Here is a 25163-nt window from a genome sequence, read left to right on the forward strand (position 1 = left end):
ATACTTTTGAGTTGATCATTTTTATGCGAAATTAGTTTTCCTGAAATTTGAGAAAGAGGCGTGGTTCACAGTGGTTTTTCAGACCTCATTGATGTCTCTGCTGGACAGCTGCACACATCACTTAATTTAACCTTCACAGTTTTTTCCTCTACACCACACTGCCTCCTTCCTTAGCTAATAAAATGTTTTGTTTTTCACTTGGGAATTTTAGAATGGGGCTGGTATGCAGGGCTTTCTGAGAAGAGGCTAGAGTAGCAAGCTGAGGAGCACTGACTCATCCCGGTATCCTGCCCCCTTCACAGCATGGGGCTGCCCTTCTGAGAGCAGACTCCAGAGCCAGGCTGCCTGTGTTTGAACCCCGGGCCCACCTTACATCAGCATTGGGACTTTGGGCAAGTTACTTAACCTCTCTCTCCCCGATGTCTTCATTGTGAAATGAGGATCATAACAGCACTTTCCTCACTAGGCTCCATGAGGGTTAGTTAAATGCTTGGCACAGTGCCTGGCTCACAGACAGCAGTGTCCAGGTGTTAGCTGTCATAGTTGTTATTATTTTCATCAGTATAATAATGATAATTATAATTATTATCCTCCACCCTTGGGAGCTTGGTTTAGTACAGTGACAGTCAGAAGGGCACACACATGGGAATTCCCTGGCGGTCCAGTGGTTAGGAATCTGCACTTTCACTGCCCAGGGTGCAGGTTCAATCCCTGGTTGGGGAACTAAGATCCCACAAGCCACAAAGCACACTGTGCTTTTTGGCGCAGCCCCCCCGAAAAAAGTGCACACACAGGTCCAGGAGTCGGAAGTGATGGCAGCTCTACAAACCCTCTGAACTTTGATTCCCCATTTAAATCAAGATCCAAATGAACACTCAAGTACCTTCCAATGAGGGGAGAAACCAACACTTATTAACTGCCTACCACATGCCAGACACTGCCTCATGTGTAAGTAACTTCACATAATGTTCAAAATTAAGTGGGCCTTGAAGCTCTGAAACGCAAATGACTTATCCTAGGTCACAGAACTAGTAAATGGCAAGGAGGACATTAAAACTCTTGTGTTTTTGTTTGTTTGTTTGTTTGGTTGGCTGGCTTGGTTTGTTTTTTCTGCACTGTGTGATCTCAGCAGGATGATCCAGGAATACTGCTAAGTAGCCTCAAGGAACTGCAGAGAGGTGAGCAGGCAGGTAATTCAGATATCATCCCCACATGTGCTCTCAGGTACACAGAGAGAAACATCAGAGGTGTCCTAAAACCTTAAGAGGCAGGGAGTTCCACAAACAAGGGCAAGTGCAAACAAAGCTGGATAGTCAGTTGGTGGGAACGTTGCAGAGGGGATTCTGGCTTCTAAAGCCCCTGAGAATTCCCCCCCCCCAATCTTAACACTCCTATGGGAAAAGTGCTTCTGTGGCCTGAATAATCTGGACTATGATAAAAGAATAACTGAATACATGATGAATCCCTGCTGTGTCTTGCTGATTTCACAGAAGAGGTGATATTTGAACTAAACCTTGAAAATACTGTCCACCCATCCATCATCCATCCATCCATCCATCCATGTTTATTCGGATGTTTACTGAGCTCCTTCTGCACGCCAGACATTCTGAAAGTGTGGAGAACACAGATACAAACCCTGCCTTCAGACAGGCCCAGAGAAGGGGGGACGATAAAAAGTAATGATAGGGTAACTGTTCTGATGGAGTACGCCCGGCGCTAGAAGAGCTCAGCTTGAGGAGAGGTTTCACTGAGGACATGACTTCAGGGAGAATGGCAGTTTGCAGGAGGATGGCATGGCACATGCTAAAGCCCAGAGAAAGTGCATGCAGAGAAGGACAAGAGCCTTGCGTGGCTGGAACACAAGCAAGGGGGTGAGCTAGAGCAGGGAGGGGGAGGGAGATGTAGCTGAAAAGATGGGCAGAGGCTGGAGTAGGCAGGGCCTCGAATGCCATTCCAAGGGAGTTGGGCTTCATCTGCTAGTGGAAGAATCATAGAAGTTTCTAAAGAGGGAAGGGACATAACCAGACTGGTCCTTCAGAGAGGTCCTCCGGCTTCAGCTTGGAAGATAGGAGACTGGAAGCCATTCCAGACCAGAGATGCTCAGAGAGGGGTCTGGGAGACAGTGGGGGCTTGGAGATGAATGGCTAGGAGCATGCGTGTGCTCCCATGGCGAGTTAACTGCTGCCTCTGTCATAGGGCACTGGGCATAGTGTTAACTGTATACCCGTCCTCTCCACTAGACAGCAAGGTGGGCCCCTTCCCCACTTTCCTTCCATGTACTTGTAGGAAGGACCTTAGGATCCTCCAGTAACCTTTACTTGATTCCTCTTGACATTCTGCCTACCCTTCACATTTCTGCTTGGAAACAGCGCCAGCAGCCACAGAAATGCTAGACATGCAAAGCAATGTTGGCAGGAAGTCGTCCATTCCCCCAACAGACAGGGGTAGAGCACCTACTGTGCGCTAGGCCCTGCCGGGAGCTAGCGACACGGCACTGAATGAGACAGACTTGGTCCCTGCCTTCATGGAGCCTTCTGGATGGTGGGGAAGACAAAAGCAAAACAAACAAATAGGAACTGCAAACTGTGATGAGCAGCACAAAGGCAGTGTTATGAGAAAGACTGACAGGAAAACATAACCAACGGATGTCAAGGGAGGCCCAGCTGAGACAGGAACATACAGGCTGAGGTTTAACCAACATTCAGGCCAAGGGTGCAAAAGCATGTGCAAACGGCCTGAGGCAGCAAACAGCTGGGCAGTGTGGCTCCAGGGACGTGAGTGAAGGGAGAACAATTTGAGGTCAGGCTGGAGATGGACATTAGCACTAAATGATGCAGAGCCTTGAGAGGCACGTTGGGGACTTGGCTGGGACCATGGTGGAAGAGTCAAAGCTGTGTAGTCAGCAAACCGAGGTTCCAATACCCACTGTGTGATCTTGGGCAAATCGCTCGTCCCCTCTGAGTCTCTCTTGGGATGAAACACCCGCCCCACAGGATGGGAAGCAACGCATATGAAGGACCTGATGCTGGCTTAGGGGGTTCCCATGAGCTGCACATTCATCGTGCTGTCCTTTGCCTCTTCCCGGTACGAAGCTGAGAACCTTAGTGAAGGGAACCGACCTCACTTAGGTAAGGGATGCATCCAAGATGCTGCGATCGCATTCAGTGTTTTTCCACAAGTTCGGGCTTCCCATCAAGACAAACAGAAAGGGAGGTTTGAGTCTCACGATAGAGCTTTTATGCGTCGGTTAAAGGCTCAGCTCCTGGTGACACAGTAAGGAAACAAAGCTGGGGCCAGGAGGCCTGGCTCTACCACAAATGGCCCACGTCTCCTTGGCCAAGTCCCTCCCCTTCTCTGGGCCTCAGTTTCCACATCTGTGAAGTGAGACGGGACGGAGGTCAATCAACCCTGGGGGCCTTCGTCACCTCGTCCTCTGGGCTAAACACAAGCGGAGGAGAGAGAATCACGTCAAATGAAACACCCGAGCCTCGTTCTCTCCGGGCCTGGGCTCCCTGGCAGCGTGGGCTGTGAGTCCCACCAACGGGGGCTCCTGGGCGCACACCCCTCACGGAAAACACTCCGTGGTCACCTTTGGGGGCGCCAGGCTTTGCTCGGCTGCCCCCTCCCCACCAGGGACAAGCACAGAGACACCTGACCACGCCAAATAAAACCAAGGCACGCCAGCCATGCTGTGTGGGATCGCCCGCTGAACCTTTATTCGGATCCCGGAGGGGAGGGTGAGGAAAGCAACAAGAGGGGGCCCCCCCACGGCCCAAAGCGCGTGCTCAGAGCTCTGCGGACACAAAGATGTAAAGCTTGGCCACAAAGGAGCTGACGGTGCCGTGGCGAGAGAGCTCCATCCTGACGGTCAGGAGCAAGTCCCTGGGCTCGGGGACGGGCTTGGTGAGGGCCACCACCCCACTGTGGTGGCTCACCTTCTGGGTGGTGAAAAAGCCCTCCTCGTTGCCGCCGGTGATGGCCAGCTGCATGCTGTCCCCGGGGACGGCACTGGAGGGGCCCATGCGGAAAACCACGGCGGGCACTTGGATGTTGGTGGGGAAAGAGAGGTGGTAGTAGGTTATTCTCAGAGGCAGCTTGGGGCACTCCTGATTCTCATGGCAAGGCAAGCGCTCGCAGCGGCTGCAAGAAAAGTGGACAGAGAGAAAGAGGGTTAGGGCCCATTCAGCAAGCGGAGAAACAACAGAGCATGGGGGCGGGGAAGCGGGGGCTCGCTGGGCGGGGCCTCCCGCCGCCCCTCTGGCCAATCAGCCAACGGGAAGAGCACCCCTCACTCACCTGTGGGAGGTGCCGGGGACCTCCGGGCCGCGGGCTCAGGCACTAGCCTCTTCCAACACCCTCAGGGGGCGCTGGGTGGCTGGGGTCAAGGGTCGTGCCTGGAGCGAGGTGTGTCCCCTTCTCACTGGCAGAGCCCCACCCCGGGCTGTTCTCACCAGGCACACCCTGCCCTCTGAGTGTCGTCCAGGCTCCTGGCTCCTCACCCAGACAGTGGTCAGGGCGACACAGGGCTCCCGAGCGGGTCTTGGAGACGACCCCCGAAGTGAGTGTCTGCACGCCGGCAAGCATGGCTGCTGCCGTTTACAGAGCGCACGGCTACTTGTCATCACGCCTCCGCTAGTGTGATCACACCGCATGGGGATGGGGGGCTGAGGGCCATTTTTCAGATGAGGAAACTGAGGCTGAAAGAGTCAGTGGCCTTCCTGAGGTCACAGAGTGTGTGGGGAAGCTAGATTTGTGTTCAGGCAGTGAAGTCTGTTCCCCGTTTTCCCTCACTAAGCCCTGTGCTCAAGGCCCAGTTCCCTGTCTGTGTCCACAGGGCCAACCAGGGCTTGAGACGGAGATGGAGAGATGTTCTAACTTCCGGTGACAGGATGCGCACAGGATCTAACTTCCTGTGACAGCATGGGGACAGGTTCTAACTTCCTGTACAAGGATGGAGACAGGTTCTAACCTACTGTCACAGGACGGGGACAGGATCTAACGTCCTGTGACAGGACGGGGACAGGTTCTAACTTCCTGTACAAGGATGGAGACAGGTTCTAACTTCCTGTGACAGGACGGGGACAGGTTCTAACTTCCTGTACAAGGATGGAGACAGGTTCTAACCTACTGTCACAGGACGGGGACAGGTTCTAACGTCCTGTGACAGGATGGGGACAGGTTCTAATGTCCTGTGAGATGATAAGAACAGGGCCTATCTTCTGCCTCCTGAACTCCAGGCCCATCACACTCTGAAGGCAACTGCCTTAGAAGCAGTGCCAAGGTGCGGAGCCCTGAGGGACTTGACAGAGCATGTGTCCCAGGAAGTTCTGCCATCTTGACTGTGTTTGGATTCTCCAACCGCAAGCATCTACTGTCCTAGTCTTCTATCATGCCTCCATTTCAACTTTTTTAGTTTCCATGCCTCTTGTTAGGTGACTAGGACTTATTTACACTTGGCATTTATTGTGAGCGCTGTCTCTTTTTACATTCTACATCCAGGATGTAAAATCCTTTCTTTTACTTGGCCATTTACCATTCTGAGCTCTTAGAAAGGGCAGCCCTGAGAGTGAGCTCCACGCTAGTAAAGGGGTGTGGAGATCAGGAACACCAAAGAGGAGGGTCCTGAATGGCAGGGGGCTCAGAGGCAGGGGGAGACGGAGGAAAGAAGGTGGGCGTGGGTGCCGCTGAGGGGCAGCCCCCTCCCCCAGAGACACCCAGGCCCAGGCCAGCTGGGAGTGTGCCAGGTGACTGTGGAGAAACCGAGGGACGGGGCCTGGCCTCGTGCTGGGCGCATCGGGGTTTCTCCTTCCCCAAGCTCACCTCACTGTCCCACCCAGTTCTCCTTATTCTACTGACGAAGCTCAGTGAGGACATGTAATCTGTCCATGACTCCACAGTCTGTACTAAATGCCACAAGCAAAGTGGGCCTGTCTCACTTCAAAGCCTGTGTGTGTACACACACACACAGACACACACACACAGACACACACACACACACACACACACACGGCCCAGCTGCTTCAGGAAGGGCCTGGTGGATCTGGCCAGCAGGTGGCGCCAGGGTCTCCTTCATGTGCGTTAAAGTTTTCCCACGTTTCCCATATCCAAGGCCAGGATTTTGATTCGCCAGAGGATTAACCCGGCATGGGTGGAAGGCAGGGAACACGAGGTGTGCATGAAGGTCTGGTATCACACACCAGAGATCTGGATACTCCTTCCTCCTCGATGGTCTCCACCCACCCCCAACCCCCCAGGGTCACCAAGCAGAGCCCGCAAGTCCTTCCTCACGCTGGGCCTTTCTGGGCCTGGCTCCTTTCACACTGCTTGCTTCCCAAGGGTGGGGCTATGGCTCTCTGGCTTCGTCTCCAGTACCAGCTCGACACCTACGTGCTTTCTACCTGCACACGAGTAAATACGGGCCTGATTTTCCTGGTCAGTTCCAACATCAATTATCCTATCCTGCTCTCCCCGGTATCTGCTGAAACATCTCAGAAAGCATAACAATTGCCTCTGGCAAACTGCCTGTCAGCCTGGGGACGGCAGCGAAGTCTTTGTTAGCCGGTATGTCTAGACAGAGGAGGGGCCGTTGCCATTACGGAGCAGAGGAGGCCCGGACCCCCGGGACCACGCACCTTGGTTTCCATCTCGACCCGCATGACAGAACAATGTGCCCCGATTTTTCAGTTCAACGAATTTGATTGGGACACCCCAAGTTCCATGAAAATGCAATTACTGAAGGCCACCACACGCCGGAGAAAAAAGGTCCTCAAGGCCAGCCCCTTCTCTCGGGAGGCATGGCCATCCTGGCCACCCCCTGGGCTGTCTGATGCCCGCAGCCGTCCCTGCTGGTGGTTCCCTGACTTTCAGGCTCCTGTCATTCTGGACACAAGCCCCTGGAAACGGCCGGGGCAGGGCTTCACCTGCTCTGTCCACCCGCATTACTGCCTGGGGCCGAACAGCTGTCCCAGCCAAGGCTGCCCAGCCTCGCTCTGGCTTCCGAGACCCCGGGTCTCAGGGGGCTGCCCCGCCGAGGGGGTAAAGAGGATGTTTTCGGTCCCACCCCAGGCTCTGCGACACTGAACATTCCTCCTGTGGGGAAGAGGGAATTGTGTGTTCGGGATCTTAACAGCCTGGTCAGTCCGTGAGGCCCAGCCCTGTGGTTTGCGGCCCAGCCTGCTGGGTCATGTTCCAGTTACCACTGGCCAGAAGGAGGCTGTGTGGAGAGAGGGAAGGCTGAGGCCCAGAGACAGAAAGACAAAGAGACATACACACACACACACACACACACACAGAGAGAGAGAGAGAGAGAGAGAGAGAGAGAGAGAGAGAGACTCAATTCTTGCCTGTAAAGGCTCCCTTAATGTTAACCTCAGAAGTGCCAGTTACTATTCTTGCCTAAGGCTCCCTTAATGTTAACCTCAGAAGTGCCAGTTACTGGGTCCTTCCTAATGCAACCTTTTTAAATTTTACAAATTGCTTTCCGAAGGTCAGATAGTAAATTCTTTAAGAAGATTTTTGTGGAGAAGGAAAAGGGCTGTAAAGTAGAAAACTCCAGTCTGAGGGGTCTGCGGTACTGAGAGAGGGGCAGCCCCTCCTCACCTGGAGCTCTGGCCTGTGTCCTGCCCACATCGGTCTACATGACGTGTCAGTGACCTGTCACCGTGCTCACCCTAAGCTAGCGGTGCTCCTGTGGTCCCAGAGTAACCCCCCCAACTGGGACGAGGCAACCAGGATGAGACCCCCTATGGCCCCTCAACCTGGGATTCCAGGCCCGGCCCTCACTTCCTGTGCCTGACGCTGGGCTCCTGGCTGGTCCGTGTTACCTCAACAGGGTTAACAAAGGAGAAATTGTAACTAGACAGATTCCCATGTGCAGCAGGCACAGCCCCAGGACCACACAGCCCTTCAGGAACCCATGTCTCGTCTTCCCATCTAAGGGCTGAGCGACCCTAGACCTGCCAGTCACACAGTCAGCCCACAGGCACACAGTCAGCAGCAGAGCAAGGGCTGCAGAGTTGCTCTGAGGAACCTCTGGATTCTGAGGATGAGAGAACAGGGTGGCCAGCTGCCATCCTTCTCACCACCACTGTTGTCTGGGCACCAATGCTGGCCGTGGGCTGGGCATGTGGGGCGTTACTGCCAATCCTCCAGGCACTGACAAGCAGGTATTGTCAGCACTGTGTCACAGAGGCAAAAAGGGCCCTTGGGTGACCAAGACCCAAGGTCATGGCACCGAGGAACAGGAGAGCCAGGCCCGGAAGCCAGGAAGGGACCCAGCCCTGGTTCCTTCTTCCTCCAGGCGGCCTCCCAGGTCATGGCCCAACCCGGACACCAGGGCCCACCTTCCCTCCATCCATACATACTGGCGGTAAAACACGCCTTGGGGCGCCCATCCATACCCCCCAGGGCTGAACTCAGAGCAAGCGGTACGGAGGTGGCTCAGCCCCACAATCGCAGGTCACCCTACAGGAAGCCAGGAGGGCGATATCACCGCCCCCTTTACAGCAAGAAGCTCACGGGACCTGGTCACGGTCAAGGTCAAGGGGCCTGGAACGCACTGAGCTTAGGAGGCAAACCTAAGCAAGCTGGACAGCAAAGCCAGATCGTTCATCTCAGTGCCAGACAGCATCTCCATGAGACCCGAGAACGGCCACAGGGGCTCAGTCAGGACCCTCAGGGCGGGGACCACACCTTTTCCCAGCTCCACTCACCTCCCAGCCTCTGCTACGGCCGCTGGGTGGCGCTGGTGAGCGGCATGTTGGTCAACGGGGCCACAGTCTTCCCTGGAGGGGCTGCTTGGAGCCTCATCCTCTCCCTCTCACCTTGACTGTGGGTAGGGGCTCACTTCCTGCTCTTTTAATACAGAGAATGACGGAGCCCCCTCTTTATCATCCCCTGGGGGGGCAGGCTGAGGAACCCATGGGACGGAGACAGACCAGGCCCTGGAGCATCAATCCCTTCGTCAGCAGAACGTGGTTCCTCGCTGAATACCCCATATTCACAGCCAGGACTCCAGGCTCCCCTGCCTACCGTGCTCCCTGCCGGAGCCGGGGGAGCCTCCTTGGTCTCAGTACCCCTGCACTCTGCCCACTGCCATTCTGCATGTGCTCCTCCGGGGCTCAGAGCAGGGGATGGGGGGCCTCTGTGGGCCCACTGTCTGCCCAGGTGCCTGCACACAGTAGGCTCACGGTGAACATTCCCCAAACAAGTAAATGACTTTCGCTGGCACTGCGGGGCGGCCAAGGATTCCACAATGAGCATCAACGCGGTGGGGGGCAGGGGGCATCTTCAGCCACAGCCTCAGGACCCGACACTAGCCTGCCGGCCTGCCCACCCCCAGCTTAGGAGGCATGAAGTCCCTGCACAGGGCAGCCTCCTCCCCTTTTGCTTTCGTGATTGTGTGTGTTATACGTGGAGAGCAATCAGCCAGTCTTCCAGAATCCCCAGACCCAGACACAGACAAGGGTCCTGGGAGCAAGGGAATGCAGACAGACAGCAGTGCAGCCTCAAATTAAGGACACGGATCTTTCTTCACAGCTCAGGGGAGCACCAAGACTGCCCACTTAGCTGTTGCACAACCCACAGGCTCTTTGGAACGCTGGCAAACCCAGTTCTGAAGTGGCTTCTCCCTACCTGACAAGCACGCCCGCTGGGGAAACTGGGACGACCTGGGGGGGCAGGAGCCGCAAGGCCGGGGGATGAACACCCCCGATGCTGGGAAGAACACTGGGGCCGTCTGAGCATCTCCTGCTCTGGCATTCGGCCAGCAGGAGGCGGGACCAGAACAGCAAGTGGACGCTGGGGCCTGGGACCCCGCCCAAGATGGCACTGACCAGGGCCAAGGCCAAGAGGCCGACTCCCAGGCAGCCTGGCTGTGTGCTGGCTTTGAGCACTTCCCGGGGCTGGAGGGAAGGGGTCATGCATCCACGCTCCTGAGATTGGCTCCCACTGTGGAGCTTTTCCTGAAACAACTGCCGGGGGCACGAAAGGAGACCCATCTGATAAAATAAGGGATGGGGTCGTGTGTGGCGAGACCAGAGGGTCCTCACTGTTCCCTGAGGAACAGGGCTCCTGGACACCCCAGCAGGATATATCCCGGTGGCCTGAGAGTGAGTGAGCTTGCAGTGACATATGGACACACAGCTTCAAGCTGAGGACACAGAACCTTTCGTGCTGTTCCCACGCCGTCACTGGGTTGACGAGAATCTGACTTTCAGGTGGGGTCATCTAACAATGACACCCCAACAAGTCACGTCGGCTCACCCAGAGTCATCGCTACCTTTACCTGAGTCAGAGCAGGTTCTGCCATCTGCATGTCACAGATGAGGAAACTGAGGCCCAGAGAGCTGTCCCTTGCCCAAGGCTTCACCCCAGGGAAAGAAAGGGCCAGGGTTTCTGCCTGGCTCCATGCACAGGTGGGTCTGGGAGTAGGCCTGCCCACCTTGAGCCCATATGAGGTCACTACCTTCACTTTCTGCAACCAGTCTCATTGGCATTTAGGCGCCTGAGAACCAGGGATCCTTGAGTTTCCCAAGACCCACGTGGGAGGCCACGGCTCATTAACTACCCGCCCAGGCCGAGAGTCGGGCCCCCAGGAAGGCCAACACAGACAGACGATCGCGGGGACCGAGGGACTTACGTGTCTGCGGAGCGGCGGTAGTTCTCGGGACACTCAAAGGCCAGGCAGCGGAAGCCGCCCTGGATATTGAAGCAGGTCTCGTTGATGGAGCAGTTGTGGATGCCGGTCACACACTCATCAATGTCTGCAGGAGATCCCAAGGCAGCACGGTGAAGGCCAAGGCCCCCCAGCCATCCCCATCCACAGACAGGGGTGCCCAGGCCTCCCATCAACCAGGGTCAGGGGGGGATTCAGGCCATCCTTGCCCTCCATTGGCTGCTCTCTGGAGCAGAGCTCTGTGCCAGCGTTTTTACTTATAGGAGATTATATTTAATATACCTATTATTCACAATCCCAGGAGTAAGCATAATAATGGTAACGGCAAACACTATATGACAGCCCTTAAAGTGTTTTGCAGGAAACACCTGCTTCTCATTATAATTAAATGAGGCAAGTACTGTTATTATCCTCACTTTAGGGAAGAGCCATAGGGGTTAAGTGACTGGCCTAAGGTGACACATTCTGTAAGTGGCGGAGTCGAGCTTTAAATCCAGGCAGCCAGTGCCTCTCTGAGGCTCCCGAGTTGCATCAGCCTTACCTCACGTGCCACTTTTAACATCCTAGGAGGGAATGAGCAGAAGCCACTAGCCCCATATTACAGACGAGGAAACTGAGGCTTAAAGGGATTCTATGTTGGGCCCAGTGTCCAAAGTCAGGGACTATCTGGGCTGGACCGGAACCCAGCCTGGGGCATGTCACAAGGTCACCCTAGACATGGGGAGCCGTCCCCTTCCCTCAACTGTCGAGAGCAGCCAAATGGTGGGCCCGGGGGATGTCACCGTGCCAGAGGCATCTGTTAAGAGATGCCAAATCCTGACCATTGGTGGCAAAAACAGCACTCCCCAATCTCAAAGGCTGAGGCTCAGGAATGTGTTTTCACTGTGTCTGGCAGGACCCCAGGCTGCGGTGAGGGCGCCTGGCCAGGTCATCTGCTTCGTCAGAAATGTGAAAACAGAGCAACTTCCATCCGGAGCTCTGGACGAGCTGAGCGGGTCCCTCCCAGGAAACGCCACAGCTCCTGCCCGCCTTTGATCAGTCTTCAAATCTTCTTCATGACCAGAAAGGACATCTGCAGGACCCGGGCCCTCCAGAGCCTCTGGGCCACCAGCCCCATGTGGCGACTCATCAGGAGGGGCTGAACAGAGCCAACTTCTGACTCAGCATCTGCGGCCATTCCCGGAGGTGAGGCCCACGCGCCCGTTCCAGGGCCGCCCCTTCACAAATATCTACTTAGCACCCCCCCCCTCAGTAACCAAATGGACGGTTACAGGACGCTGATGACCCCTGGAGTGTTCTTAGAAATGGGAGCCTAGTACAACAGGATGGATGTCGCTCATCCCTCGTTTGGCCGACCCCCGGGCCCCCGCGGCATCCTCCAGCCAGTGTCCCTAAATACAGAGAGCTCTGGGTTGTCACACACCCTGACCAGGCCCATCCCCTCGCCAAGTGGGGATCAGCGCCCTGGGACGGAGGCCTGCGCCGTCTGCTCACTGCTTTGCCCTTAATACCCAGCAGGGCCTGGGTTTGTCGAGTGACTGAACGAAAGACTAAACAGCAGTGCCATGCTATGGGGTCTTCCGGGCACTGATGTCCTGTTTCCTCCATGGTGGGCATCTTCCTAAAGGCTGTCAGCCCCGCTTCGGGCCCTCTTGGGGCTGGCCCAGGGCAGGGTGGAAGGCTCAGAACCCCCGGCGGACAAGTGTGCCTGGGTATGGGAGACCAGGGTGCCCGTGAAGCCCAGGACACACCCAGGATGCAGAGTTGTCCCCTCTCTGAACGCATCCCGTCTGTGGTGTGGCTGCCAGGCCTCAGTCCCCCAACACCGCAGAGTCCCGAGCCGGCCTGAGACACCCCGGGAGTCCCACCCCGCTCACCTTGGCAGTTGCGGCCATTGGGAGCCAGCCTGTATCCGGTCGAGGGGCAGCTGCACTGGAAGCTTCCAGGGATGTTGAGGCAGCGGTAGGAGCAGATGTGGCCCCCAGTGGGCAGGGCACACTCGTCGATGTCTGTGACGGCAAAGCCCACCCTCAGCATCTGTGTGGACCCCGGCTGGGCTACACTCCCCGTGGTGGGCTGAGCTGCGGCCTGGAGAGCAGCCACACAGTACAAGCCGGACACAGCGCGGGGGGCCTCAAAGTGCTGCGGCTGGGGTGGCCTCAGAGACCATCATGCCAGAAGGGGAAACTGAAGCCCAGAGAGGGTAAGAGCCTAGCCTAGGGCCACACGGCAAGTTCATGGTGTGACGTGTGCACATGGAAGGGGAGGAGGGGGACTGGGGAACTGGTGGCAGGAGGCAGTGCCCAGGGCTTCAGAATGACACACATAGAGGTGCCCTGGCTGGCTACGTCCTAATGCTGATTATTATAAATGTGCTAATAAGAAACACACCTTATATAGAAACAGTAATAATCTTAACAGGAGTCATCCTTTGAGCACCTACATTGTGCCAGGCACATATGAAGTGCTTCTGAGTCACCATTTGGATTCATCCTTTGACAACCTGGTGTGTGTGGGTTTAACCTCCATGTTACAGAGAGGATGGTCCAGGCCCAGGGAGGGGCTTTTAAAAGGCCAGAGGCAGAGCTGCGAGTGAGAGACGTGGGCGGCCCCTGAGGCCCCTCCTCACCCACCACTGCCCTGCTCGAGGTCCCGGCACACATGGCGATCCCCACTGTCACCTGTCATTTTACTAAAGAAAAATCTGTGAGTGGCTTTGCCCCTTTACAAACTTCACTCTCAACGATGGGCAAAGGGCATCCAAATAAATCTCAGTTAGAGGGAAAAATAAACAAACCATCCGGCAGCCAGAAGGAGATAGGGGATGGGGATCAGGGGAGGGGGGGTGCTCTCACCCCCAGCCGAGTGGGGAGCCCTCACCTTCACAGGTGACCCCGTCCACGTCACTGAGCTGGTAGCCTCGCCGGCAGTAACACTGGTAGGAGCCGTAGACGTTGGCACACTCCTGGCTGCAGGGGCTGCTGCTACACTCATTCACGTCTGAAAGAGAGGGTCCCGGGGTCACCGCTCAGTGCTGGCGGGGCCATGACCCCCCTCAAGTTAACACACACACACACACACACACACACACACACACACACACACACACACACAGAGGCAGGGGTTACCACGTGTAGGGCCAGGGACCTGCCTGGAGTTGCACCAAGGGAGAGAGGCCCCACTCTGGCCCCTCACGGCCGGAGGACCTGGCATCTCCCCACACCCACGGCCTGCTTCGAGCCAGACCGACTCTGGCTGTTGCTCCTCTGCTCTCTTTGCCTAGAGCAGAGATCAGTAAACTTCCGGCCCACCACCTGTGTTTGCAAATAAAGTTTTATTGGTACGTGGCCCCACTTATTCATTTACTATGGTCCATGGCTGCTTGTGCGTTACAAGGGCAGAGTTGAATAGTCACAAAAGAGATGTAGCTGGCAAAGCCTAAAATATTTACTACGTGGCTTTTAGAAAAAAAGTTTGCCAATCTCTGACCTAGAAGTCCCTCGTCATTTTTGTTTACTGCTAATTCTCAGCAGGGCAGGAGGGGTGAACAGCCGAGAACGTCCGTTAGCCTCTCACCCCAAGTCTCATCCCTGCAGCCCCGCACGCCTGGCCTGGCTGCCACCTGTTCACTTGCTCTCCTCTGCTCAGTGTGGTTTCTTACATCCTAGAGACACTCCCTGAAGGCAGGAACCATGTTATTGCTATACGTCTGGGGCGGCAGGTGCTTTATAAGTGCTTAGTGGAATGATACTGCAAGGCTGGCCAGGCCCTGGCCTTGTGTCCACAATATTGTCCACTAACATAGATATGAATACCTACTATTCAGCCGTTGAGGAGTGACCAGGGACAGCACTAGCCACGAGTGATATTAACAATGATCCAAGCAGTCTCCATATCACAAGTGTGTCATCTCACACTGGGCACCGTGACAAACCCTTGACAGGCTTCATCTTGATTCTCCCTCACGACCCCCTACAAGGTGGGCCCTACTATCCCCCTTTTACAGATGAGCACACTGAGGCCCAGAAATGCTGAGTTACTCCTTCAAGGCCGTAAATGTGACAGAGCTGGGATGTGAACCCAGGCCCGAGGGACCACCATGCATGAATCTTGCCCCTTGCCATTACATGTGTGTGTTGGGTCTGGTTTTTGGGGGACAAATCCCAGAATCTCAGGAGAAGCCTCGGACCCAGGAGTCCATCACACTGTCCATGCTCCAGGTTGAGAATTACACACTGGGGTGCATCCTGGCATATCTGACTTTTGTGATCATCCTTCTTAATCCAGAAATGTAAGACCTGCCACGTCTTGAGTGTGGCTCTACAGGTTGACCCTGGGCACTGCGCTGCACAGAAGGGAGCTCGACGCGCAATGTGAGGGGCTGCCGAGGGGGGTCAGAAGCTCTCAATTTCTGCTGACCTCATCACCTAATTCCCATAGAAGATGTGACATCCACTAAGCACCTACTATGTGCCAGGCCCTCCCCTCATTTCAGTCCATCCCATCAGAGGGGGTCAGTGTTATCGGACAACCCCAAGGCTCTTGACACTAATGACTCGGTCCAACCCGCCCCCCAACCCAGAGACCTGACCAAACTTTAGCATCAGCCCAAGACCATGACCCTTGAAATGCCTGCCTGGGAACGCTTGATGCTGCCAAATAACTTCCTGTGTATTCCAGCCAACACCGGAATACAGGCCCTGACCTCCCCTCTTCTTAGAAGCATTTACTTTAGAAAACCTGCGGATGTAAATCCTTCCTGTGTCCCTTTGAGATGTATCTTCTGCAACCCAGGTCCTTTTAAGGTGGGAACCAGGCCTTTGAAATGCGCTCATCGAGGGGAGGTCCCACCCCCACCCCATCTCCCAGACTCTGCAGGAGGGTCAGAGCCAGTGAGAAGACACAGCTGGCCTAACTCCACTGACCAGCGCCCTTAACATCCTTCAGAACTATTCCTTAGCAGGCCCCAGCATTTAAAAAGCCCACACCTGTTTTTTTGGTGGAGTTGAGGTCAATTTATGCTGAAGTTTCTGTCCCCTACTGCAGAGTCTAAATAAAATGTCTTCCCACTTTTAACAAGTGTCCAGCTTTTGTTTCCCTTTGGCATAAACAACCCCGTTTCCCCTGTGAGGACAGTATGAGGCAGGTGAGGTCAGCCACTCCCCAGGGTCATGTGAGTAAGCAGTGGGCCAGACGCCCCCAAACCCCACCCCCTCAGCCACCTCCCACCCGGCTTCTGCAGCCAACTTGTCCATCCCTACGTGTGTACAGGTGTTATCACCCCGTGCAGGGCTAGGAGAAACTGGGGAGGGCAGTCATCCCCGACAAGCAAGCTTTTAGAGGTCTTTCCCCCTGCTGATACGTTGTTTGATATGCTCTAGGGCACGAACGTGAGTCGGTCCCATGCGGAGCTGCAGGGAGAGGGGTGGTTTCCCCAGGAGGTGGGCAGCCTGGGGGAAGGGGCGCGGATGCGGTCACAGAGCTCCTGACCCTGCCCCGCCCTGCCCTCACCTTCACAGGACCGGCCATCAGAGGAGAGCCGGAAGCCCATGGTGCAGCTGCAGTAGTAGGAGCCAGGCGTGTTCTCGCACTTGTGGCCACACAGGCGCCCGGGGTAGCGCCGGCACTCGTTGATGTCTGAAACAGAGGAGGTGGCTCAGGCAGCGTCCTCCCTGGGCAGTGCTGCCTGTGGTGGCAGCTCACGACCTTTGTCCCCCACTTCCCCTGGCCTCCTCTCCAAGAGAAAGAACACTGACTTGTCCCAAACACGCGGCAAGTCAGCAGGGGAGCTGGGATGGCCCCGGCCTGTCTGCCTGCTGGGCGAGCCTCATGCTCCTTCCACAACGGCATGCCTGGGCACGTTCCCACCTGCCAGTTCTCCACGCCGGAGCCCGAGAGAGTGCCCTCCAGGATCCGACAAAGGTGCCGTGGGGCTGGGCGGGGCAGGTGCCAGGCTCCCCCGAGCACCCTGGTTTGGGGATGGCTGGCGCCCACCAGCAGGATCTGTCCTAGCCCCTGGTGTTCGGGCCACCATGCCATCTTGGGTTCTCACTGCCCTGGGCGAGCACACAGCTCTGGGCCCTGCAGGTCAGCAGGAACCTCTGGGAAATCACTAAGACTTTGGGGCATTTGTAGAGCTGGCTGGAGCCTCATAAACACTCAGAAGTCCCGCGGCAAGCAGAGCACCTGCTCTACAGGTAAGGACCCTAGCTCACGCCCAGGAGGGCCTCCCCAGGAGCCACACGATTGGCAGCAGCAGAGCTGGAACCAGATGGGGATCTCCCGATAGGGGTCCCTTCTCTGGCACTGCCTGCACTTGGGATTTTCAGAGGTGAGGAGCAGACCACGGTCACTCCAGGGTGCCCCAGGCTGGGTTCTCCTTGATGTCATCTGGCCGGGCCCCCTGCAGGGACACCCACGTACCCACACACGTTCTGCTGATGCCGTCAAAGTAGTAGCCGGCCTTGCACTCGCAGCGGAAACTTCCAGGGGAGTTCACACAGAGATGCCCCGGCCCACAGGGCTCAGACGGCGGCAAGCACTCATCCACATCTTGCAAAAGAGAAAGACACGGTGAAGAACCTTTAGTGTGCCGGGGGCTTTTTGCCCTAAGATGATCAGAAAGGAAGGAGCCAACTAAAACGTAATGGACAAAGCGGCATCGTTTAATTCTTAACCCGACTTCATAGAGCACCTACTATGTGCCAAGTCCATGCTGGCGAGATAGCTGACGCAGACGCAGCCTCTACCCTCGGGGGCCTCCTGCTGCTCTGGGCCAGCAGTGACCCTAGTTAAGGCAGGAAGTGCCCAGTGACTGGGGAGAGGCTGAGGAAGTGCCCTGGGCGTTACAGGGAGAAGACTCCTCGGTGTGGCAGGGATCTGGGCAGGCTGGGCGCACAATGCCTTTGCCCGAATCCAAAGGAATGTAGGTGAAGAGGGAAGCATGTAACAGCAAAAACCACACAGAGGGCTTCCCTGGTGGCGCAGTGCTTGAGAGTCCGCCTGCCGATGCAGGAGACGCGGGTTCGTGCCCCGTTTCGGGAAGATCCCACATGCCGCGGAGCGGCTGGGCCCGTGAGCCATGGCCACTGAGCCTGCGCGTCCGGAGCCTGTGCTCCGCAAATGGGAGAGGCCACAACAGTGAGAGGCCCGCATAACGCAAGGAACCACACAGAGAGGCAAGGGCAGGGCTTGTTGCGGGAGCAGCAAGACCTATTTCACCTGGATCACAAAGTTTGTGAGGTTGGGGCCAACTCAGGAGGACTGACTTGTAAGCAGAGGGCATCTGTCCTCTGTCTGCCGCCAAAGGGGAGCCATCACCGATGGGGGCTGTGAGCAGGGAGGCGCGAGAAAGCTTTCAGCTCAGGATGAACCGGACAGACTGAAGGGGCAAAGCTGGCGGCAGTGCGTGCGTTGGCATTCTACTGCAACAGTCCAGGCAATAGCCAGTAAAGACCTATGCTTGGAGATCAGCAACGGGATGGACGGACAGGTGCAAACAGCTTCCTTTGGGGATCTGCTCTCTCCTTCCAGGGAAGGGAGGGTTGTGCTGGGAGCAGACCAAAAGTCCATTTCAAATAGGTTTTCTTTTTTTAATACCAACCAACACAGCGGGTCCCATCTTCATTGAGATGGTAGCCACGGCCACAGTTGGGCACGTTCTTCTGGCATGTGTAGGAGCCCTCCGTGTTGATGCATGTCTGCCCGACAGGGCATGGGGCACTGATACTCAAACACTCATTGATATCTACAGGGGGAAAGACGGAGACAACGGGGTTAAACCCGGAGGGCTTCCCAAAACCCAACCCCTGGATCTCCAAAGAAATCCCATTTCCCTCCTCTTTATAAAACCACGAATGCAGTTACGACGATGCCCTCGCCCTGGACCACACAGCAGCCTCCCAACTGGCTCCCAGGTTTCAGCAGCATACCACACCATAACGACCCCTCCCCGGTCCATCTTCCTGCCCCTAAACCCGCAACACGTCCATCTTCCACTGCACCGAATCGGAAGCTGCCTGCCTGTGAGTCCCACACGGTGAACTTGGCAATTCAGGTGCCGTCCTGTGTTCACATACTCCACACGGTTAATGAGGGTCTTCCCTGAGCTGAGCAGCGGCTGAGGGGCAGAGGTGGCCGCCCCCTCGGTGCCGGCGCTCGTGCTCTGCCCTCCTCCAGTGACTGGCTGGCCCCCGCGCCCCACTCCCCAGCCTCCCTCGGGTCCATCTCTCCTGCAGCCCAGGCTCCAGCCCTAGCCTCCAGCAGCCACTCAGATCCCACCTCTGTGCCTTTATTCACAGTTCCTCCCTGGGAAGCCAGCGCCCCTGTCTGCCTGGTGAACGCGCCTTTCTTACAGCTTGAGCACGACCCTTCTCCCACATCCCCACCCCCATTCCGGGCTCCACGGGGCCTGTGTGGACTCGCGCCCCGGGGAAGGGCTGCTCTAAGCTCTCCATACGGTGGCTCCCTCCCCGACTGGACACGCCTCTGATGGGGGACCGTGGGGCATGCATTCCCCTTTGATGAACACACGCCCGGCGGGTGTGAACCAGTAAACCAAGGAGAACTGGGTTACACATGTGTTCACTGCTCGCACTGAGATTCAATGCCAAACCGCACAGATTGAACTTCCTACCAGGAGTATTCCCCCAGAAGGACCTATGGTTTCAGGAATCACTTATAAACATCTAGGGGGGCCAAGAGAAGGGGGTGATGGCAGAGGGCCAGCTGTACTCCTCCCCTCGCAGCCAAGACCCACCCTTTGTCCGGCCGGTCTCTCAGTGCAGCACTTTACAGTTTACAAATGCTTTCACCTCCAGTACTGCCCTGCAAGTTAGGCAGGACGGGATTATCTGCATTTTATAAACAGGAAACTCTCCGAGCCCAAGGCTGGGACCCACTCAGATCTAGAATCAGGGTCTCCCGCCTCCCAGCCAGGACGAGGGCCCCTAAACCTGGCGTGGGCGAAACACAACCTGCCGGCCAAATCCCACCCACGGCCTGTTTTTGTAAATTCAGTTCTACCGGAGCACAGCCAGGCCCATTCCTTTATGTAGTGTCCACGGCTGCTTCCACGTGGCTGTGACAGAGACCCTTCGGTCGACGAGGTTGATAGTTACTCTCTAGCCCTTCTCAGAAAAAGCTTGGCCCTGTGTCAAGAATTAATGCAGCGTTTAGAACTTTTACCGCTGCCAAGCAGGGTAGAAGATTTCCCTTTCTGCACTTGGTTTTTGCTTTCTTTTTCGCAAATAAAAATGGACATAACTTTTGAAATAAAAAAGACAATTTTTAAAAAGAAAGGCTCCTGAACTTGGTTGTGGCACTTGATTGTGAACTAGGCTGTGAACTTGACTGTGGGCACACAAAAAGAGGGACTGCCCCACCCTCCCAGGGTGCTGAGACGAGGGGCGCCTCTAGGACCTCTGAAGACCCAAGTTCGGGGGTGGGTGCTGGGCTGCGGCCAGTCCTAGGGCCCCGGGCTCCTGCTCTGGAACCTCCCCCTGTAGAGCTGCACCCCTGCAATCGGGGGTGGGGGGCGGGTGGGAACCGAGGCTAAGTCGAGACTTGCAAAGGTCCCTTCTTTGTGGAAATCGGGCTGATTTTGCCATGAGTCAGGGTTTCCATCCCCAGCAGATGCCATCCTCCGCGGAGCCCCCTGCAAGTGCGCTGCAGGTCTAGGCAGGCCCCTCCTCCCTCCTGGCCCTGGGAGAGCTGTCAGCCTCCGGCTCACCGGCCTCCTTCTGGGAGCGAGGACAGCCCCGCTGCTGGCAGGAGGCTGGCGAGGGGCCAACGCAGCCAAGCTGAGGCCCCTGCGGCTCAGATGCCTCGCCTCCCCTTGAAAGGGGAGCTTTAGGAACAAAGACTGGGGTTGGCTTCAGAGGAGGCCCCTGTCCTAAGGGGTTGATGTTCTATTTGTCTTTAGATATCCTGGGATGGTAATAAAAGCGGGGAAGGACTTTCAGTCCGAACTGCCATTTCAAATCAAAGATCAATACAGATTTTTCTGCAAGAGGGTGAGACAGAAGAAATTCTCGGCCCCTTGCTCGTGGCGTACCAGCCTTTCCAGGGGCGTGACGGGGCAGCTCCAGGAAGGGTGAGTTCTGACTAGTGGCGCCTGCAGTGCAGAACAAGGGAGACGACTCTCTGACCTCAAAGGGAGGACCCGGAAGCTTCTGCTGAGCAGAGGGCAAGGGCAGCCCGGCGGATCTGGACTCAAACGCCAACAGCATACAGCGATCTGGCCAGATGGCTAGTCTTGGGCGACTGCAGGAGAAAGCGGGGGCCACCTCCTGTCTGCAGAACAGGTCACTCTGGCCACTACTCCCGCGCTCGCCCCTGCCCCACACTGCCTCTGCAACTTAGGCAGTCTCACCCAGACCTCCTCTTTTTACTAAATGCCATGGGATTTGCTTTCATTTCACATTGATCTTCCTCTGATATCAACACAGTATTTTGACATTTTAACCATTTTTAAGTGTACAGGTGAGTGGCATCAAGCACATTCACAGTGTTGTGCAACCATCAGCACCGTCCAGCCACAGACCTCGTTCATCATCCCAAGCAGAATTCCACCTGTTAAGCCATAACTCCCCACCCCTGTCTCCCAGCCCCTGGCCAACCACCATTCTACTCTGTCTCTATGAACTTGACTCCTAACACAGAGTATCTTCTAAAACCATTTTTTAATACACAGGGCACTTCACAACCACCTTGTTTAATCCTTGCCTCAAGCCTACAAGCCAGATATGATGATTATTCCCATTTTATAGAGGAGGAAGTTGAGGCTCCGAGGAAGTAAATGACCTTAGGTCACTTGGTTCAACACCAGGTGTCTCTGACCTCAAAACACAAGCGCTTTCATCTCAACCAGAGATTGCTAAACTATAGCCCTGGGGCCAAACCCAGCTGCCGCCTGTGTTTGTAAATAAAGTTTTATTGGGACACAGACCCACCCACTTGTTCAGCACAGCCATGGCTGCTTTCCAGCTCCAACCGCAGAGCTAAGTAGTTGCAGCAGAGACCACACAGCCCACAATGAATAACTTATTATCCAGTCCTTTATAGAAAAAGCTTGCTGACCTCCGTTCTATACACTATGTAGTGCCCCATCACTTGACGGTTCCCCCACCTGGCGGACCCGTGAGCCCTGGCGGCAGCATCTTACCAATACAGTTGCCTAGAGCATCTTGTATAAAGCCGCTCTTGCACTGTAGCTTGGGTCTGCAGCGGAAGGATCCCAGAGTATTCTGACAGATAAAATCGGGGAGGCAGTTATGAATACCACTCTCACACTCGTCAATATCTGGTACATCATAAAAAAAGGAAATTGTTAGCAAGAGTCCTGCCAGAAGCATCTTTCAACACTTTAAAATCACAAGAATTTTTTTTTTTAAAGCTCATTACTCAGACTATAACCCAAAACGTTCCAATAGAGAGGTCACATTCCAAAAGGGCCTTAGCCAAATGGTGCTCGTGTTTCTAAAGGTTCAAAACTCTGACTTTTCCCCCAAGGTTCTTATGATGCAAATTTTCTGTTATGTAATAAATAACCCAGGCATTTTCCTGGCAATATGTGGTTTGGTTTGATTTGGTTTTCATTTCAGGCGTGTTTAGTTTAGATTATAAAGCGATGATGATCTTAAGTGGCAATAAACACTGTCCCTATAAACTTATTCACTCTGCAGTCCTCGCAATATTCCAGATACTAACAATGGTGATTGTCGTGACTGGACGTGTTGGCTGCCCTTCCCTTGAAGTTCATGGCATCAAATGTTCAAAAGTGTATGCTCAGCTGGCTGGGCCCCTGGGTTCTCGAGGTCCACACCGCCCAGGGAGTCTGCAGGGGTGGGGAGGACTGAGCTCATCCAAAGGCCCTCATAATTCAAACGACGTTTTTACACAAGTGGTCTTGTCGTTCTGAAGGGCTGGAAACCCTCAGCAGAAAACTATGTTCTAACAGATCCTCATCAAAGGCTTATCTGCCAAATAACATCTATGGTTTGGCGGGGGAAAGCCAGCAGCCAGAAATGTCATGTTTTTTTATGCAGCGGAAGGGAATATGCTTTGAACTTCAAGGAAACCTGGAATCAGATGGAAGGCAGCTGTTGTGCAAAAAAACAGCTCGGGGGTGGGGGGACTGGAAAGCACATGTGAGCACCTGAAATTCATCTCTGGTCTTGTTTTTAAATGAGCGTGTTCTAAGCCTTTTCAGAAATCCAAACTCTCCACTGTCATTAACTCAGCATTACGGTAAAGGAGGTAAATCTTCACTAATAACAGGGCTGGCCAAGTGCCCCAGGCAGCCAAAGGGGGGACACGGCACCACAGAGCCCAGACCCCAGGGAGCCCAGTGCCACTTCCCATCGCATCATACGCACTTCCGGGGGATGAGGTTTTGAGACTCGGAGCTTATCCTACCTTTGCAGTCATTGCCCTCTGTGAGCTCATAGCCAGTCCCACAGCTGCTGTCGCGCTGGCAGCGGAAAGAGCCCACTGTATTGATGCAGGATTCTCCAAGCCGGCAGTTTTGGCCGCCCATGATACATTCATTGATATCTAGGAGAGACACAGGTGACGCAGGAGTAACCAGCAAGAACAACCGATCCTCATGCTTCATCAGAAGGAATGTACCAGAAGGCATGATGGGATCGATCCCCCGCATCCACCAAGCTCCCCGGGCCCGTGCGTATTCAGGCCGTGCACCAGAATGGAGCCCTGGGCACTCACCATCAGAGCAAAAGCAAAAGCAACGGCTTCTCTGCCCTGCTGAGCTGTTTCAGATGTACTGCTCTTCCTGAGCATCTGCTAAGCAAGCACCAGGCCCTGAACTGGAGTCATGTGATCCTAGAGAACCCCCTATTTGGGGCTACCACCTCCCTCCATCTCCCCCATCTCACAGATGAGAGGCCAAGAGAGGCTGAGGGACGTGCCCAGGGCCACTCAGCAGATCCTGGATTCAGAGCCCGGTCAGACCCCAAACCCAACCCCTTTTCACAGCACGGTGTTTACATCCTGCTGGAGGACAGCCGTGGCTGGAAGCCAGGGGCTGCAAACTCCAGGAAATGCTGGAAAGCCGGTCCTGGACCATTCTTCACCTATGAATGGGGCCCCAAGTTGTGCAAAGCGGGCCCTGCCTGGCTGTCAAGCAGAGGCAGAGGCTCCCAGGGCAGGAGAACGTTTACCTTCACAGGAGATGCCGTCCGGGAGCAGCTGGTAGCCCACAAAGCAGGAGCAGACGACCTCCTCCCCAGTGTCTCGGCACTGCTGTTTGCAGGGCCCGCCGCCTGGAGTCAGAGCAAACGTGAGCGGAGGCCAGGTGCACCCCGGAGACCTCCTGGTTTTTTCCAGGTGTTTGGATGGGGTCAGAGAAAGCGCCCTCAGGGTAGGCTGACACAGAAGGGCAGGCTCCCCAGGCTGGAGCCCACTGCAGCCTTCACAGCGCCCTCCCTTCCCATGGGAGACCCCCCGGGGCTGCGGCTTCAGGTCCCAGCCCTGAGCTGACAGATCAGGGGGTGTGCAGGGCCCCGATACCCCATTTCCACCGCCACTGCCTCAGCTCCGGCCGCCCGCTCCCCTGGCTCTCTGAGCATCCCTTGGTACCACCCTCCAACCAGGCTTCCTGCAGGGCAGCCAGCGTGATGCCCAAAGAGCAAATCCCATGGGGACAAAACCTCTACCGGGCAAAGATTCCAGGAAATAAAATTCTGACTCTGCTGCCCAGGCCCCGCAGGGCCCTGCCCACTTCTCCAGCCTCTTCCTTTCTCCCCGCACCCCACCCCATGGCCCACCAGTGCCCAGCTGCTGCGGGTCTGCAAGCCCCCGCTCCCACTGCCACAAACCCCCTGCCAATGTCATCTCCCTGGCTAACCCATCGTCAGCCATTGCAAGCCAGCTATTCCCTCCCCCAGGGAGAGCCTCACACGCCCCCCAGAGAGGATTACGAGTCTCTCTGGGGTTCTCTGCCCTCCCTTCCGTCTACCCCCAGCCCTCTGTGCCAAGTGTCACTGTACACCAACCACATCATTTTGTGATTAAACTGGCTCCCTAATGAAAGCCCAACCACAAGGCAAGCCACTGAATGTGCTCGGGGAGCAGACTTGCCAGTCCAGACATGCGGGAATGTTCCATAAAGAGAAATAAAGTCTTAGCATATGGGAAACAAAGCTGCAAGGCTCTAGTGACTTTTTTTTTTTTTTTGATGTGGACCATTTTTAAAGTCTTTTTAAAATATATATATATATGTATATATATGTGTGTATATATATATTTATTTATTTGGTTGTGCCGGGTCTTAGTTGTGGCAGGTGGGCTCCTTAGTTGCGGCATGAGAACTTTTGGTTGCGGCATGCATGTGGGATCTAGTTCCCTGACCAGGGATTGAACCCGGGGCCCCTGCCTCACTGGGAGCACGGAGTCTTAACCACTGCGCCACCAGGGAAGTCCCAAGGCCTTACTGACTAAATCTGCAAACGCCTCTCTTATGAGACAA

General features: G+C 55.5%; 1 protein-coding gene across 4 annotated transcripts in view; it reads right to left on the bottom strand.

The window, feature by feature from the left end:
• Positions 1 to 25163, bottom strand: part of FBLN1 (fibulin 1) — an 83656-nt gene that overhangs the window by 27448 nt on the left and 31045 nt on the right. For 2 of the 4 annotated variants that reach the window (XM_007453910.1, XM_007453911.1), the window contains exons 7-15: positions 23857 to 23958; positions 23093 to 23230; positions 21840 to 21977; positions 18279 to 18422; positions 17099 to 17227; positions 16187 to 16312; positions 13556 to 13675; positions 12553 to 12684; positions 10640 to 10763 (exon numbers count right to left, since the gene is read on the bottom strand). In XM_007453910.1, coding sequence (XP_007453972.1) covers positions 10640 to 10763; positions 12553 to 12684; positions 13556 to 13675; positions 16187 to 16312; positions 17099 to 17227; positions 18279 to 18422; positions 21840 to 21977; positions 23093 to 23230; positions 23857 to 23958 — 1153 coding nt within the window. Of the gene's footprint in view, positions 1 to 3688; positions 4141 to 10639; positions 10764 to 12552; positions 12685 to 13555; positions 13676 to 16186; positions 16313 to 17098; positions 17228 to 18278; positions 18423 to 21839; positions 21978 to 23092; positions 23231 to 23856; positions 23959 to 25163 lie in introns of those variants that run through there. The other 2 variants (XM_007453912.1, XM_007453913.1) reach the window with 2 other exon arrangements.

Source organism: Lipotes vexillifer, unplaced genomic scaffold (assembly GCF_000442215.2).
Source record: "Lipotes vexillifer unplaced genomic scaffold, Lipotes_vexillifer_v1.1 scaffold382, whole genome shotgun sequence".
NCBI lineage: Eukaryota > Metazoa > Chordata > Mammalia > Artiodactyla > Lipotidae > Lipotes > Lipotes vexillifer.